This window comes from Marmota flaviventris, chromosome 1, assembly GCF_047511675.1.
Source record: "Marmota flaviventris isolate mMarFla1 chromosome 1, mMarFla1.hap1, whole genome shotgun sequence".
NCBI lineage: Eukaryota > Metazoa > Chordata > Mammalia > Rodentia > Sciuridae > Marmota > Marmota flaviventris.
Genome location: NC_092498.1, coordinates 93,054,486 through 93,069,030, shown reverse-complemented (window position 1 = coordinate 93,069,030; position 14,545 = coordinate 93,054,486). Strand labels below are relative to the sequence as shown.

At 40.3% G+C, this 14,545-nt stretch overlaps 1 protein-coding gene and 1 non-coding gene across 3 annotated transcripts in view; both read right to left on the bottom strand.

The window, feature by feature from the left end:
• Npsr1 (neuropeptide S receptor 1) overlaps positions 1 to 14,545 on the bottom strand; it is a 178,734-nt gene that overhangs the window by 15,140 nt on the left and 149,049 nt on the right. The window contains exons 4-5 of one of the 2 annotated variants that reach the window (XM_027939686.3): positions 14,158 to 14,251; positions 11,598 to 11,799 (exon numbers count right to left, since the gene is read on the bottom strand). In XM_027939686.3, coding sequence (XP_027795487.1) covers positions 11,598 to 11,799; positions 14,158 to 14,251 — 296 coding nt within the window. The remainder of the gene's footprint in view (positions 1 to 11,597; positions 11,800 to 14,157; positions 14,252 to 14,545) is intronic. The other variant, XM_071608428.1, reaches the window with a different exon arrangement.
• Positions 2,150 to 2,252, bottom strand: LOC114096241 (U6 spliceosomal RNA). Its single transcript, XR_003583388.2, has one exon. It is a non-coding gene; the product is annotated as a U6 spliceosomal RNA (small nuclear RNA).

Here is a 14,545-nt window from a genome sequence, read left to right as displayed (position 1 = left end):
CCTTGCCCAGACCCTTCACCCACAAAAACTATAGATAACAATGACATTATTTTAAAGTCAGTAGGTTTGTGATGATTTGTTCCCATAGTAGTAGATAATACACTAAACTTCAGTTGAAAGTTTGTAAGATGGGGTTAATGATACAAACATCTGAGGAACATATATATATATATATATGTATATATAGTGTTTGTGTATGCACATATATAATATAAAGAATACACACACACACACACACACACCCTCTGAGGTTTTTTTTTGAGTATAAGAACATTTTTCTATAACTTTTTTAACATTAAATTTGTCAAAGGATGATATTACAGTTTACATACAGTTCTTGGATGTGGTCACATAATTCCTTAATTTAAAATGTACACTTATTTTTTTGACATATCATACATTTGAATCAGATGGGATATAATTTCTCATTTTTCTGAGTGTACAAGTTGCAGAATTACATTGGTCATGCAGTCACGTATATAACCACAGCAATAATAATGTCTATTTTATTCTGCTGTCCTTCACACACACACACCCTCTGAGTTTTTTGAGTGTCAAATATGATAGTACTTAAAGTGCCAAGCACCATTTAGTAACTTGAAAATCAGTAGAGTCTTGAAAATGTAATTTCTCCATTTTTAGGTTTTTTTTTTTTTTTTGCCTGTTTTTCACATTATATCATTCACATTCTTGAATGATATCAACTGGGTCTAACAGAATATTAATGATTAACACACATCATCAAAGTTTGCATTCTAAGTCTCCTTTGTTAAATATAAAACCTTAGACTCTTTTTAAATGTTATTTGACATTTCAAGTTTATTTAAGCACCTCAACTAAAAACTTTGAGAGAAAGCACTGCTTTATTTTAAAACTGCATCATCTTTCCTCTTGTGAATCACTAGTTCAAAAAAAGAAAAAGAAAAAGAAAGAAAGAAAGTAAAGAAATCAGAGCTCCAGTTTGTAGTAACTGACAAAGCACTAATTGCTTTTAATGATCTTTAGACTATAGCTTAATTAATGACTGTGCAATGATGGTTGGAGCACACCAGCCCTTACTGCCTCTCCCACTTGCTCAGCAAGCTCCTCTGGGTGCTCCAGGAAAGCTCGGGGCCTTTTTGGAGCTTCCTACTCCTTTTCATATTCCTTCCCAGGGACTTTTCTGGAATTTATATGCCTACATTACAGAAAAAATGGGGAAAAACTTGTGAGTCTATTCTTTACCCGAAGCTGAGTGTTTCTTAGATCAGAGAAACTTGTTTCCGAGGTAAATGAAACTCAAGGTAAGGTTACAACTACCATGAAATGTTAATGGTGTCTGGCAATTAGAACCCTAGTATTTAATTGATCAGTAATTCAAACATTTATTGACCATCAACCCATATGCATAATAAAAAAGTTCAGGAAGGTCCTATGAGTTAGGGATTTTTCTTTTTCTACTTAGGACCAATCAGATAAGTGGAAAGGTAGGGCCAGCCTCACTGTTAGCCAGGCAAACACCTGGTTGCTAGGGTATCCCTTTCAGTTACTGCTCAAACCAAGCTATTTTCTTACAATGTAGCAGCCATGCATCACAGAGACACCTACATAATTTTTGTCTTCTTCTTTCATAGCACTATTCCTTCATTTAACTAATCACCAAGTTTTTTTTTGGGGGGGATGGGGTTCCAGGAATTGAACTCAGGGGCACTTAACCACTGAGCCAAATCCCCAACCATATTTTGAATTTTATTTAGAGACAGGGTCTCACTGAGTTGCTCAGTGCTTCACTTTTGCTGAGTCTGTCTTTGAACTCATGATCTTCCTGCCTCAGCCTCCTGAGCTGCTGGGATTACAGGTGTATGCCATCATGCCTAGCCCTAATCACAAATTCTGTGGATTGTCCCTTAAAAATGACTTAATCAAATACACCTTTCTCTCCACCTCTCCTCTTCAGCATTAGGACAAATATTTGCAATCTATCTTTTTTCATTTTGATAACCTCTCTTATTGTGGTAAAATATACATAAAATTTATTATTTTAGTCATTTTTAATGGTGCAGTTCTACAGCCCTAGGAGCATTTACACTATTGTGCAACCATCATTACTACCCATCTCCAGAAAGTATCACCTTCCCCAGCTGAAACTGTCTCCATAAAACACATACACACAAAAATGAAATGTTTTGTGAATTTATGTTTCGTCTTTGCACAGGAGCCAGGCTAATCTCTGCTTAATTCCAATTTCAGTATATGTGTTATCCAAGAAGTGCCCTGATAACTGCTTGCCTCATTATTGCCATATCTTCAATCACCCACACTATGTTGTCACCTCTAATGCCCATGCCACCATCAGAGCTGGAGGTGTAGGATAGAAGACCATTCTTTGGCTCAACCCTCTCCCTAACCCTTGTGTTTCCACTTTCCCAAGAGATGCTATCCAGTCTCTTTAATAGGGCATCCAATCTTTCCACAGCCTACCTGGGCCTTCCTCACCCTCACCATCATCCTCCTACACCTCCACTCACTGTCTTTTGATATATCTTTTCCCAGGTTGGTCAATCAATGCAAGTAGGCCAACAGATGTACCCCGACTTCATGCTTTAGATGCAGTAGTCTGGATGAATGTGAGTTCCCGTTCTTCCCTTATCTCTGTGCCCACTTTATCCTCTACCTGGAACATATTTTCTTCCTTTTCAAACACATCCTTTACAAATTACTCTTATATGAAAACTTCCTGAGCTGCCTTCCCATGATTATCGGCTTGCCCTTCCTTGGGGCCTCCATGGTAGGAGAACATTGGCTGCATGGAGTCTTGTCTATGGCAGTCAGGTATTAGAGATCAGCAGTTATGGAAGTAGACCATTCTTAGAACACAGCTAAGAAAAAGCATCGTTGTTACAACTTATTCCTTGTCTTTGGTCTATCTTTGCTTTCTCAATAGGCTTAGCTTTTCTGGAAACATCTTCGAAATCTGAAAACTGAAGGACTTCTCAGATTGAGGAAAGTGTCTCTTTCCTGAACTGGCTGGTTTAGTTCCTCATTTTAGAGGAGATAATCTAAACACAGAACTATTTTCCTTCATGTCATTCACAGAGGCAACCCATGGTAAGTGAGACAAGGCGAGATCCCAGGTTACCAGAGTGAGACTCAAGGACTCTAAGGAGGATGCCTGAGGATAGTTTCTGAGTTTGTCTTCTGGGTCATGTATGGTAAGCATTCAGGAAACAGAAAAAAATAGTTTGTTCTCCCACAGGACACAACGGGCATTGCTCCACTGAGATTACAAGGACTTGGCCCAGGGTTTGGACTTGTTGGATACCTCTTGCAGTCTTGAGCCATAGACCTTCAGAGTCAGAGAGGACCTAAGGCTCCCACTCTGCCAACCAGCTTTCCTGACCCTCATATTTGGGGCCTGACGATTATGTCCAGTTGTGCTCTTGAGATCTTGTTAGAAGCCACATGCCCCTCTGTTCTGCCCTTGTGTTTTGGAATAGCTGGCCCAACACTTGACAAAAATGCCCTTTTAACTCTTCTACAAGCAGGTGCCTTAATGTGTCTCTCTCCTTCATAAATATTAATTTCACAATATCCATTTTGAACACCTGTTTGTCCCAGGCACTAGTTGAAACACCATGGAAACTATGGTTGGTAAAACAGACAAGGTGTTGGTCCCCTGGATGCCCACATTTTATTTGGGGAGCTAGACAATAATAAAATAATGTCACAAGTACTATGTGATTTCAAGGAATAAAATTCTTTAAAGATAAAATGCTAGTGCTGCAATGGTATAACAGGGGCCCTGAGTTATTCTGGGGGTTGAGGAAAACTTCCCAGAGAGGGTAAACTTTTAGCTAAGACCTGAAAGGTAAAAATGTTTTCCAAATGCAGAAGAGGGTGATCTCAGGTACAGCAAGCTGTATACCCAAAGGTTATGAGGCAGGAGAGAGTGTGGTGCACTTGAAGACCAATGTGGCTAGAAGTTGGAGAGAAAGCAGATTATGTGGTCTGAGATGCGGACAGAAAGTGAAGCAAGAAACAGATCATTCATGACCTTGTGCATTGGGTCGAAGGTTTTTTCTTTTTTCTTTTGGTACCTGGGACTGAACCCAGGGATGCTTAACCACTGAGCAACACCCCCATGCCTTTTTATACTTTGAGAGAGGGTCTTGCTAAGTTGCTTAAGGCCTTGCTAAGTTGCTGAGGCTGGCTTTGAACTTGTAATCCTCCTGCCTCAGCCTCCTAAGCTGCTGGGATTACAGGTATGTGCCACTGCACCCTGGGAAGTTAAAATTTTGATGATTCTGAGACAATAGAAACCTACTGAAGGACTTTTAGGAGGAAAGTGAAATGATTGATCAACTTATTCTTTTCCACAGTTCAGGCATTTTCATTATGTATGATTTGTTTTCATTTGTGTATAAAATAAGGGAAAATATATATATATATATATTTGTAGAGGAATTAAATAGTCCTAGAATTGTCTACAAAGGCAATGTCTCTCAGTGATACATCTAAGTAGGAAAGGAGGGAGTGAGGAAAATTTCTACTTTTTATTTCATACTCTTGTATGCTGAGCAACTGTCCACACAAAATAGTGGCTTTGGATATGGTATGGAGCACAGATTAAAAAGGAGTAAGGAATGGACAGGGAGCTATTCCACTCGACCGGTGAAAGAAGGTAACAATTATGGGACTGCTATTGACTTGTCCTTGGATTTGATTCCATCCTTTATGAAGTGACCAGAATAGAGTGACCTGATGCTAAGATGGAGAAAATATGCCCCAGAAGAAATGTATATCGTTTGGCTCAGGAATCCTGAAATGGGAGCAAGAGTCATGTGCCTCACCTCTTGCCCCAGTGCTCTGTGGGACTTGGTCAGGGGGTGAGTAGTGAGTGTTGAGCCCTGCTGTGTGCCTGCTCCTCTATAAAGCACTTGACATCCTTGTCTCATTAACTCCATCTATTAACACGGTGCTGGGCTCCATATGGTAAATGCTTAACACATATTAATTATGTTTCTGTTTTTATTTGGGGATGTTATATATGAATGATGGGAAGAAGGGCACTGTCTCCCCTTTATGGATGATAAAACCGGAGTCTCACAAATGGGTAGTTATGTTAGTTGGCTTTTTGTTGCTGTAAACAAAATACCTGACATGAACATCTTTGAGGAAGGAGGATTTATTTTAGTTCATACTTTTAGAGGATTCATTCCATGTTGCCTGGCTTCATTGCTGTGGACCCAAGGTGAGTCAGAACATCATGGGGGGAGGGTGGGGCTAAGGAAAGCTGCTCAGCTCATGGCATCTGGAAGGGGAGAGAGGGTTGCGCAAGGGGCCAGATATAAGATATACCCTTCCAAGACACTTCCACAGCAACCTGCTTCCTCCAACTAGGTCTCCCTTCCTAGTAGTCCATGCAGTCATCAATAGATTAATCCAATGATGAGGTCATAGCCTTCATGATATAATCATTTTACAGAAGCCCCATTTCTGAACACATGAGACTTTGGGGCACATTCCAGATCCAAACCATAACAGAAGTGTCAGAAAAATGATTCCCATTGAGGTCTATTGGCCAGCCAAGCTCTAACATGATGGTAACTGTGACAATAATGGTGATTTGCTCACCCTTAACAGTCAACCAATAATTAGGCCAAATTCTTTGTGGAGGTTGTAACATTTAATCTCCCCATTGTCCATATGGACAATGCTATCAATATTACTGTAGATGGGAAGTCTGTAGCTTTGAAAGATTTAATGACTTGGCTGAGTTTACACAACTAGAAGATAGGGTAGACCATATCCTGGGCCCTCTGACTTCATAGGCTGTTAGCCAGCATGTGAGACTGTATCACAGCAAAGAGGGGACACAGGGTCCTTTGCAGAGTATGTTTGAGGCTTATATGCTACATATGGCTTTAGTTACTTATTCCTAGACCTTTTGACTAATCTCTGGACCAGATTAGCACCTCCTGCTGTGGGTCCCTTAGGGCTCTCCACTTTACCAGACTCTAATGCACATTACCATAAGATGTAACTCCCCCCTTCCCCACTACCTAGCTGGCTGCCTTTCTGTGAAGATTCTTGAAGCCATGTATGTCTTACCACTGCTGTATTCCCCTTACCTAGCTCAATGTTTGACAAAGAGTGGGTGATATATAGGAATTTCCAGAAATAATGAATAAATTGAAAGAAGCATGAAGGGTCTATGGCTCACAAACATGTCTGTATGCAGTTGGGGTTGGGGCAGTATGAAGGCAGAATTAATCATTGGGTAGAAAGATGTAGAGACAACTTGCTACTTTAAGGAACTAAGAAAAATCTAAAGTCCTGATATATGTATTTCTTTAGCCCCAGGTCAGATGGGCTTCCAGGACAGAGAAAGGGATGCCCCAAATAACTCATTTTGGTACCATGGAGTTAACTGAGATCTCTTCAAGGTAACAGGAGAAGAAGTCACTTTAAAGTCTGCAGTAGATCAGATGAATTCACTGATGTCTGGTACCAGCAGGTGTGAATAGTTGGGTATCAATGAGCATACTTAACTCCCAATCCAAATTGATATCGGCAGTTAGACTATCTATTATCTCTCCTAATTGCAACTTCAAAGCCATGGCTAGCTAAACTTTAAAACCTTGCATTCCTTTCATATCTCTCCCTCTTCTCTTTTCAGTGTAACTTCTTGTCAAGCTACAGCAGTTCCAGCTACAGACTAGCATGGCACAGCAATGGAGCTCCTTTCCTAGACTTCTATCTTGAGGATGGAGAAATCAAAACATTTCCAGAAGAGTTTCTCTTATGCCTTATTGGCCAGAATTGGTTCATAAGATCATTCCTGAACCATTCACAAATTCAGGGGAGGGTTTGCCATGAATAACCAGGAGTGGAAATGGAATAGATGTTGGAAATTCAACACATTCACCAGAATGTGGCAAACTAGTGAGAATTTTTTTTTTCTCTAAAGATATACTAACATTTTGCCACCTCTTGGGTAACAAAATATATAGGATGTCACTTTCTTTCCTGATAGGATATGTTGGCTCAGTCCCCTGTTATTCTCCTGGATCTTGGACCTCAAGGCCATGGACAGATCTGCCCAGGCCACTGGGGACCTTTTACTCACCAGGGCCTTGTACTCCACAGGGGACCAACCAGCCTGGGGACTTTCCTACAGACTAAGTGCTATTCTCTAAGCAAAATAAATAGATTTTTCTCACATATTACAAATCAGTGCTCCATGACTAATGTTCATTTTTCCACTTATTCCTTTGTAATTTTTGGCCATGGATCTTCTCTGCCTATACCTTTATCTCACAGAGATAAGAATAATAGGAGGATAAGAAATCAATTAAATAGGAAGAAAATAAGCACAAGCTAGTGTAAAGCAATTACTGCAGGGCTAATAACCTCCCCTGCAACAATTAGACAGTTATGTCAAATGAATTTTAAAACCATTGGAGTTGTTTTGAGCAGAAAAGCTAGGTATTGCCTTTGCTGTCAGTCACTATGACTTCAAATCCTGGGAGCCTGATTAAGTTGACGATGGATCAGCAACATCTTTATTCATGCCCAGCTCTTGGCAGAATTTGTCACAGACAGTACAATGCCTCCCTTTTCCTCTTTTCTTCCTCCCTGCCGTCTTTCCTCACTTCCTTTCACATGTACTTATGGAGGAGCTACCACATACCCCAAACTGACCTAGGTACTATGTAATCAGAAATTTCTGAATTAGGTGTGTGTGGGGTGGTGGGGGCAGTGCGATGGGCAGAGACAGACACAGAGAGAGACATGACAAATCTGTTGGGTGACTGGTGCACTTTATCATGCAGTCTGCATTGTTCACTCAGTCCAATGTTGGCCAAGGGCACCAAGTGCCCACGGTGTGCCAGGTTGGAATCCAGAAATTAGGAGGCAGCAGTCCTTGTATTCACAAGCTGTGGCCGCACAAGCAGGGGATTGCACTACTACCAAGTTTTAAAAATAATATGAGCAAAGAGAGGTTGAGTTTAGGGAAATGAAGACATGATATGCTCGTTGGCCTAAGGTTGCCAGGAACAGATCCACCATGGAGTTGTTAATGAAAATGAGACACACGGGTGAGAGGAATGTTTCTTCATCAAACAGCAAATGGTTGGTTATGGTTGCAGCAGGGGCAAGCAGTGGGCATCGAAAGCTTATCCTGGAGTAGCCAGGGAGTCTTTGAAAAGGATAAGTCATCTTGTGCTAGCCAATATTAAATGAATGTAAAGCTTCAGTAAGTAAAACCATGTGCTATTCATGGCAGAAAAGCCAGGAACTCAGTTATTTTTACTTTCTCTCCTTTTCTTAATTATGTCAATTAAGGAAACAAAATAAAACCATATCCAATATGAAGGGGCAAATGACAAGCTATTCACAACATTAAAAACAGAAAAAAGGTTAATGCATAAAGACTATCTCAAAGATTAAGAATATAGCAAATGAAAGCATTCCAACAAAAAATGAGTAAAAGAATTTGAATATGTACTTCGTTTTAAAAAATGGCAATAAACAAAGATGAAAAAAAATTTCTTTCATCTTTTGTGATGAAAGAAATGCCAAATAAAATGACAAAGGTTTTTGGCCTATTGATTTTATAAGGACATATACAGCATATACAGCATGTCTGAGAACAGGGAGGTAGGGTTTACAAACTTAGAACTTTGAACTGGTCCTTCTGCTTACTTAAGCTTGGCATTAGGAGTTTATTTAACCTTGCTTAAAAGAGGCACAAGAAAGATACTCAAGATAGTATGGGAAAGGAAAAAGCAGCAGGGGTGGTGGAGGAAAGGAGAGAGAGAGAAGGAAGAGGAGAGATGAGTTGAATCTTAGGCCTGAGACATAGACTATGCTGTAACAGAGCCCCTTTGAAATTGAAAGAGCTAAAATACTTTTCTGCAGCTTCCTGTTTGTTATTTTCTTTATGTCAGTGGAAGTTGAGAAGCTTTGCCCAAAGCTCAGGCAGTGCCATCAAAGATTGAAAAAGAAATTGTGATGTGTTCTCTGCTTAGCTAAATCTACCTATATATATTCCCTGCCTTTTCTTTCTATATATCTTAACCACGTCTGTAGGAACTGCAAAGAGACAGTCTAGCTGTTTCTACTCAGTGTTGGCCAAACTGCATTAAGTTCATCTTATCTTTTTACATTCTTTATTTCTTATGAGGGAAGGTGACTGAATCCAGCCAGCAGGGAGGGGTTGGGGTGGGTGTGGGACCTCAGGTAGGTTCCCTGGCTTGGCTGCTATAAAATATCAAGAACTAGGTAGAAAACAAATTCTTCACAAAACTCCACCTGGGCCTGGCCCTGGTTCAAGAGGTGGAGTATGCGCTGTCCCCCAGAGAGAGGAGCCACCATGTTCTTTTTCCCAGGGAAAAGTAGAGCTAGAGGATGATCATCGGGCTTCTTGTGAGACAGGAATTGCTTCTTCAGAAACTCAAGGACAAGGGAGGTCACGACTAGAGTTCACTGTTCTGTCTGGAAGTGAGGAGCCAGGAGCAGGCCTGAAGGAGGCCTTATTTGATGAGAGCTGGGTGAAACTCGCTTTTGAAATCATTTCCCTTAATCAGCAAACAAATTATATTTTGCCATTTCAAGGACACTTAAGGAAAAAGGACAAGTTAAGCTAAAGGCAAGTTTAAGAAGTCCTTGAGTTAACTGGAAAAAAAAAAGCCTGAATTAATATAGGAAGAACTCTCAGATGGTGAAAGATGTGAGATGTGGCTAGATACTTGTCCTTGTGGGCTGTGAGAGTCACCTTATGTGCTGCTGCATCCACCCAGCTGAGTCTGGGCTGTGCCCCCAGCAGAGTGGAAATCAATCAGAAGTGAAGCCAGGGCAGTGCTGCCGTGGAAATCAATGCCTCAGTTGCCTTTGATCACATGAGTTGCTCTTTCCAAATGCTTTCTTGCTCTCTCCTCTTCCCCCAGCCCCTTCTAACATTGTTGCTAAGACTTAGCTTTCATTGGTTGTCTAAATAAGCTTCATTTTCCCTTCAAGCATCCTCCCACCTTCAGCTCGATAGAAAGGAGGGCAGCAAATTGAAATTAAATGTGGATGTTAATTTGTCAATCCAGCAGCAAGACTGGACAACATCCAAGCTCAGTGATGTTAAAATCTGATTTTTTTGGAGTCACTCTGTTCCTGCCCAGCTCCACCTCTTATAGGGAGCAAGTTATTTTGCCTCTTTTTGCCCTAAATCTACTCTTACCAAAAATTGAGGGGTGGGATGTGTTATGGATAATGTTTCTCCCAGATTTAGTATTTCATGAGACTCAAGTTAAGCAACAGAGAGCACAAAAAGGTGATTCCTACAATATCAAGAAACACTTGAACAATATTCAAGCAGCTTAATAATTAAAAAAAAATATTAAAACAATGAGATATTTTCTTACCCTTGCAGTTTGGGAAAGATTTAATAAAAAGAAAATGGGTCTCTTTTGCACTGGGCTGAAGAAGGGAAACCAATGCTTTTGGCTGGAGCAGACCTTTCCTGAGGATCGTTTGTGAATATACATCAGCGGTCAAAATGAGCATCATCTTTGATCTAGAAACTCCACTAGAATGAGTTCTGCAGACATAGTCAGACTCCTGTATAATTTTAATTACAAGGAGTTTTATCACAGTATTTGTACTACCAAAAATCAAAGGCTGATCTTCCATTGTCCAGGACACGTTATGTGACACATCTTGGCAGGTGTGGGGGCACCCTAAAAGTGGCCCACATACACAGCTAACATGGGTTTCCCTGCGGTCCCTCACCCTATCCACACATGGAGGACTACTGTTTCACCCAGTGAGATCCTGCCTTGAACAGGGTGCTGTGGTCATCTGTCCTGAAAGACAATCTGTGACCCACCATTGGCTGTAGGACCAAGTGGACATCTTAGGGCTCAGTTGCCCAGGCCGTTCACAAGGAACCTACCCCAGCCATTATCAAATTCTTTCTCAATGGAACTGCCTGCCTGTCTGCTCAGTGCCCTTACTCCTCTGATCTCTGGTCCCCAGGGCTCTTGCTTCCTCCCTACTTTTCCTTCTCCTTCCCTCCTTTAATGATGGCTTCCAAGAAATGTCTGTTGCCATTACCTGACCCCAGTCAATGTCCACATACTCTCATATATTAGCGTGCACCAACTATTTTGTTTTGAGTATACCTATCTTTCCATTTATAAGGTTCATGAAGCTAGTTTCATATTATGTATTTGAAAGGTGGTATGATAGGTTGTTCAATTAAACCTGGATTTCAATCCTGTGTGATGTTGGATAAGCTACTTAACCTCTTTGATTTGGCTTTTTATCATTCATAAAATGAAGACTTTGGTGCTTTTTTCACAGGATTGTACTGTGGAAATGGGGTAATTGTTAGCCATGTAGCACAATACCTACCCTTTAGCACATTCTCAGTAAATGTTAGTTCTCTCCTCCTGACTCTCCCTGGGAGGAGTTGGCTTAGCTCATGGTAGCTATATCTTAAATCTTAGGACCTGGACAGTTCCTCAAGGACATCAAGAACAATGAGTGATCAGAAGGGGAGCAAAGCAGTCCCTGGAAAAGTAGAAAAGCCCCCTTGTGGATCTGGCCTGCTGGCAACTTACCTGATGATTGTCAGAGGAATAAAGTACACTAGGAAGGCCACAATGGTCATGTATGGGGTCCAGTAGGAGTCATCAGGCCACAGGGCCCAGCACTGCACTTCACCATTGGAGAGTGTCCTTTTCCCGAATATGATCAGGGTGGGAATGGAGAACAGGAAGGAGAGGCTCCAGGCAACCCCGATGAGGACCTTAGCTTGCTTTTCTGCTCAGAGGAAAAGGAGAGATGCCTGAGTACCTGGGAATATCTTCAGGAACACACTTGGAGTCTATTGTAGAAAAGGACTTCTGTGAGAGGGCCACTTGGACCTCTCAGAACCGCTTGCAGCCTCAGTTTCCTCATGTGTAAAATGGGATGCTAGCACCTGTTGCCTATAACGTATATCTCCTACCAAAAGTGTAAGTTCCCATTCCCTGTGTTCCCCCAACACTGAGAGGATTCTTACTCTAAATATTGTTATCTGGTTGGTAGAATTTTCTATCTAAGTGTTTAATCTTGCAATTCTTTAGTTATTAGTTAAAAATGAGCATTTTTATATATATCTTCTATTTATTTGTGTTTGCTTCTTTATCTGTTTATATCTTTTGCGCATTTTGTTTTAAAATTTGTATGTTCTTATTTATTTGCCAAAGTACTGGGGATTTATATAAGGGTGGCTTTACCATTGAACAACATCCCCAGCCCTCTTTATTTATTTATTTTTATTTTGAGACAAGATCACACTAAGTTGCCTAGGTTGGCCTCAGACTGGCAATCCTCCAGCTTCAGGGTCCTGAGTTGATGGGATTATCATGACTGATTTTGTCAAAGTTCTTTATAAAAAGGATATTAGTTCTTTGCCTCATATGTTCAAATATTTTCAATTCATCCTTTTGCTTTTAATTTATGAAGTTTATTATTTGTATAAATTGTTCAATAATTTTGAAATAGTAAAAAACTCTCCTTGTTTTCCTTATTATTTCTGCATTTAGTATGATTCCTAGAAGCAAATTTCCCTGGCTAAGATTTATTCATATATATTCTTTTGATATTTTTTATGTTTAAAAGGTTTCTTTTTTCAATCTAACAGGAACCTTATTTGTAATTAACTGTGACATGTGGTAATTTAATTTTTTTAAGTATGTAGAGAGCTATTACAACTCTATATACTGACTCATTCTTTCCAAGCTAATCTGAAAGTTCATATGCTTTATATATACTATTCTAGTTCCAGTATCTTATTGTTTTAATGATCAAAGTTTGATTTGTGTTTTAATATCTGGCACTGCATGAATCTCTTCACTATTATTGATATTTTTCTAATTATTTTTATATTTATTTTTCCTAAAGAGCTTTACAATTGTCAACTTCTCTGGAGTTGCTGACTAAGGAAGCTACCACTTTAATAAAAAGCAGTAAAAAATACATTTACTATTCAAAGTATCTGTGTCAGTTTATATCCTTGTCAATAGTAAATGAAAATTACCACATTTCCTCACCTTCTTGCAACTCTCCAACGACATTCATTACACTTTATTCTAAAGTTCTGCTTGCTCTATTAACTTTGTTTTCCTTAGGAGTAAATTCTGTGGAATGATATTTTAAATGTATGATCTATTTTCCACAGTTTGGCTTCTGTCACTGTTACTTAATAATATTTGATTGCTCCTCATGTTTGTCGCCGAGATTTTCAGTTACGTTGTTCATTTTTTCAGTTTTCACAGTCAGCTTGTGGGAAGGTGGCTTAACACTGGGCATGGAAGAGGGTGGCCTCTGCTTGTGGTTGGAGTTGTGGTCAGTTGGTCCTAGAGTGAGGTCCCCACCATCTCTCCAAGGCTTCCCACAGCCCCAATCTGTCTCATTGAACTCAGCATTCTCACTGAGCTTGCTTATTTGAAAGCAGAGACTCCATTTCTGCTGCCTGTGTGGAGTGAAGGAGGGCAGCTGGAAGGGAAATGAACTTAACCCTCCGTATTGTGCTGAAGAAATCACTCTTTCTGTTTCCTGGGTCCTCTCCTGCTCTGGGCACTTACAGAGTCTGTTCTAAGAGTACTGACATACTACTGCAAGCATCATCTGGGGTACTGTGGGCTGACCCATCTGCTTCTTTCTATCAAGGATCTTCACTATTTCTGGGTCAAGGAGGATTTCCTTTGTTTTCAGTATAATAATCAATAAAAATATCTTTTTCATTTTTTTTCCTATAGTTTTGGGGTACGAACTATGAAGTGCTAGTTTCTAGAAAGTGAGCAAGTTGAAGTGGGAGTGTTCATTTCTTTGCAGATATGCTTGTCAATAGGGCTCTAAAGGACCTTGGTGGAAACACAGAGTCAATGTCAAAGGTGGGTCCTTAGCCATCCCTGGGAACAGTAAGCATTTTCCCAGGTACCTCAGCTTTTTCTTCTATACCCTTTTGAACAACAAGACCTATGAAGTGGGGAAGGAAATACAAAGAAGGAGAACAAAGAGAGGACAAGGAAAAGAAGGAGGGAAATAAGAGCACTATTGTTAAGAATAAAATATCAATGAAAATAATCCCACCCTCATTCAAGGAAGATGCCTCATGAAAGAAGGCTTGCTTACCTCCTTGCAGAAACTTCATGGGGTAGACGATGGCATGGTATCTGTCTATGCTGAGGGACACCAGGACGTAGGTAGAGGCATAGAGCAGTACAACCTAAAAATACAAGTGAGAGGAGTTATGTGACGTCATACAGGTGAGGAGCACATGTAATGGAAAGAATCATCTTTTATGCTATTTAGAAATCTTGGATGAGGGTTGGGTTGTGTGGGGCGCGTGCTGACATTCCCTGCTGAGGAGCAGGTTGCAGTTCTTGATGCTGGAATTTGCATTGCTACTGGTGATGGGTGAGAATGCTTTTAGCTCCCACTCACTCATTCAACTGGCTTCTTGGAAATTCCATATTACAGGATCAGTCCCTCTTGACATTTGCATGGTACATTTATTTGT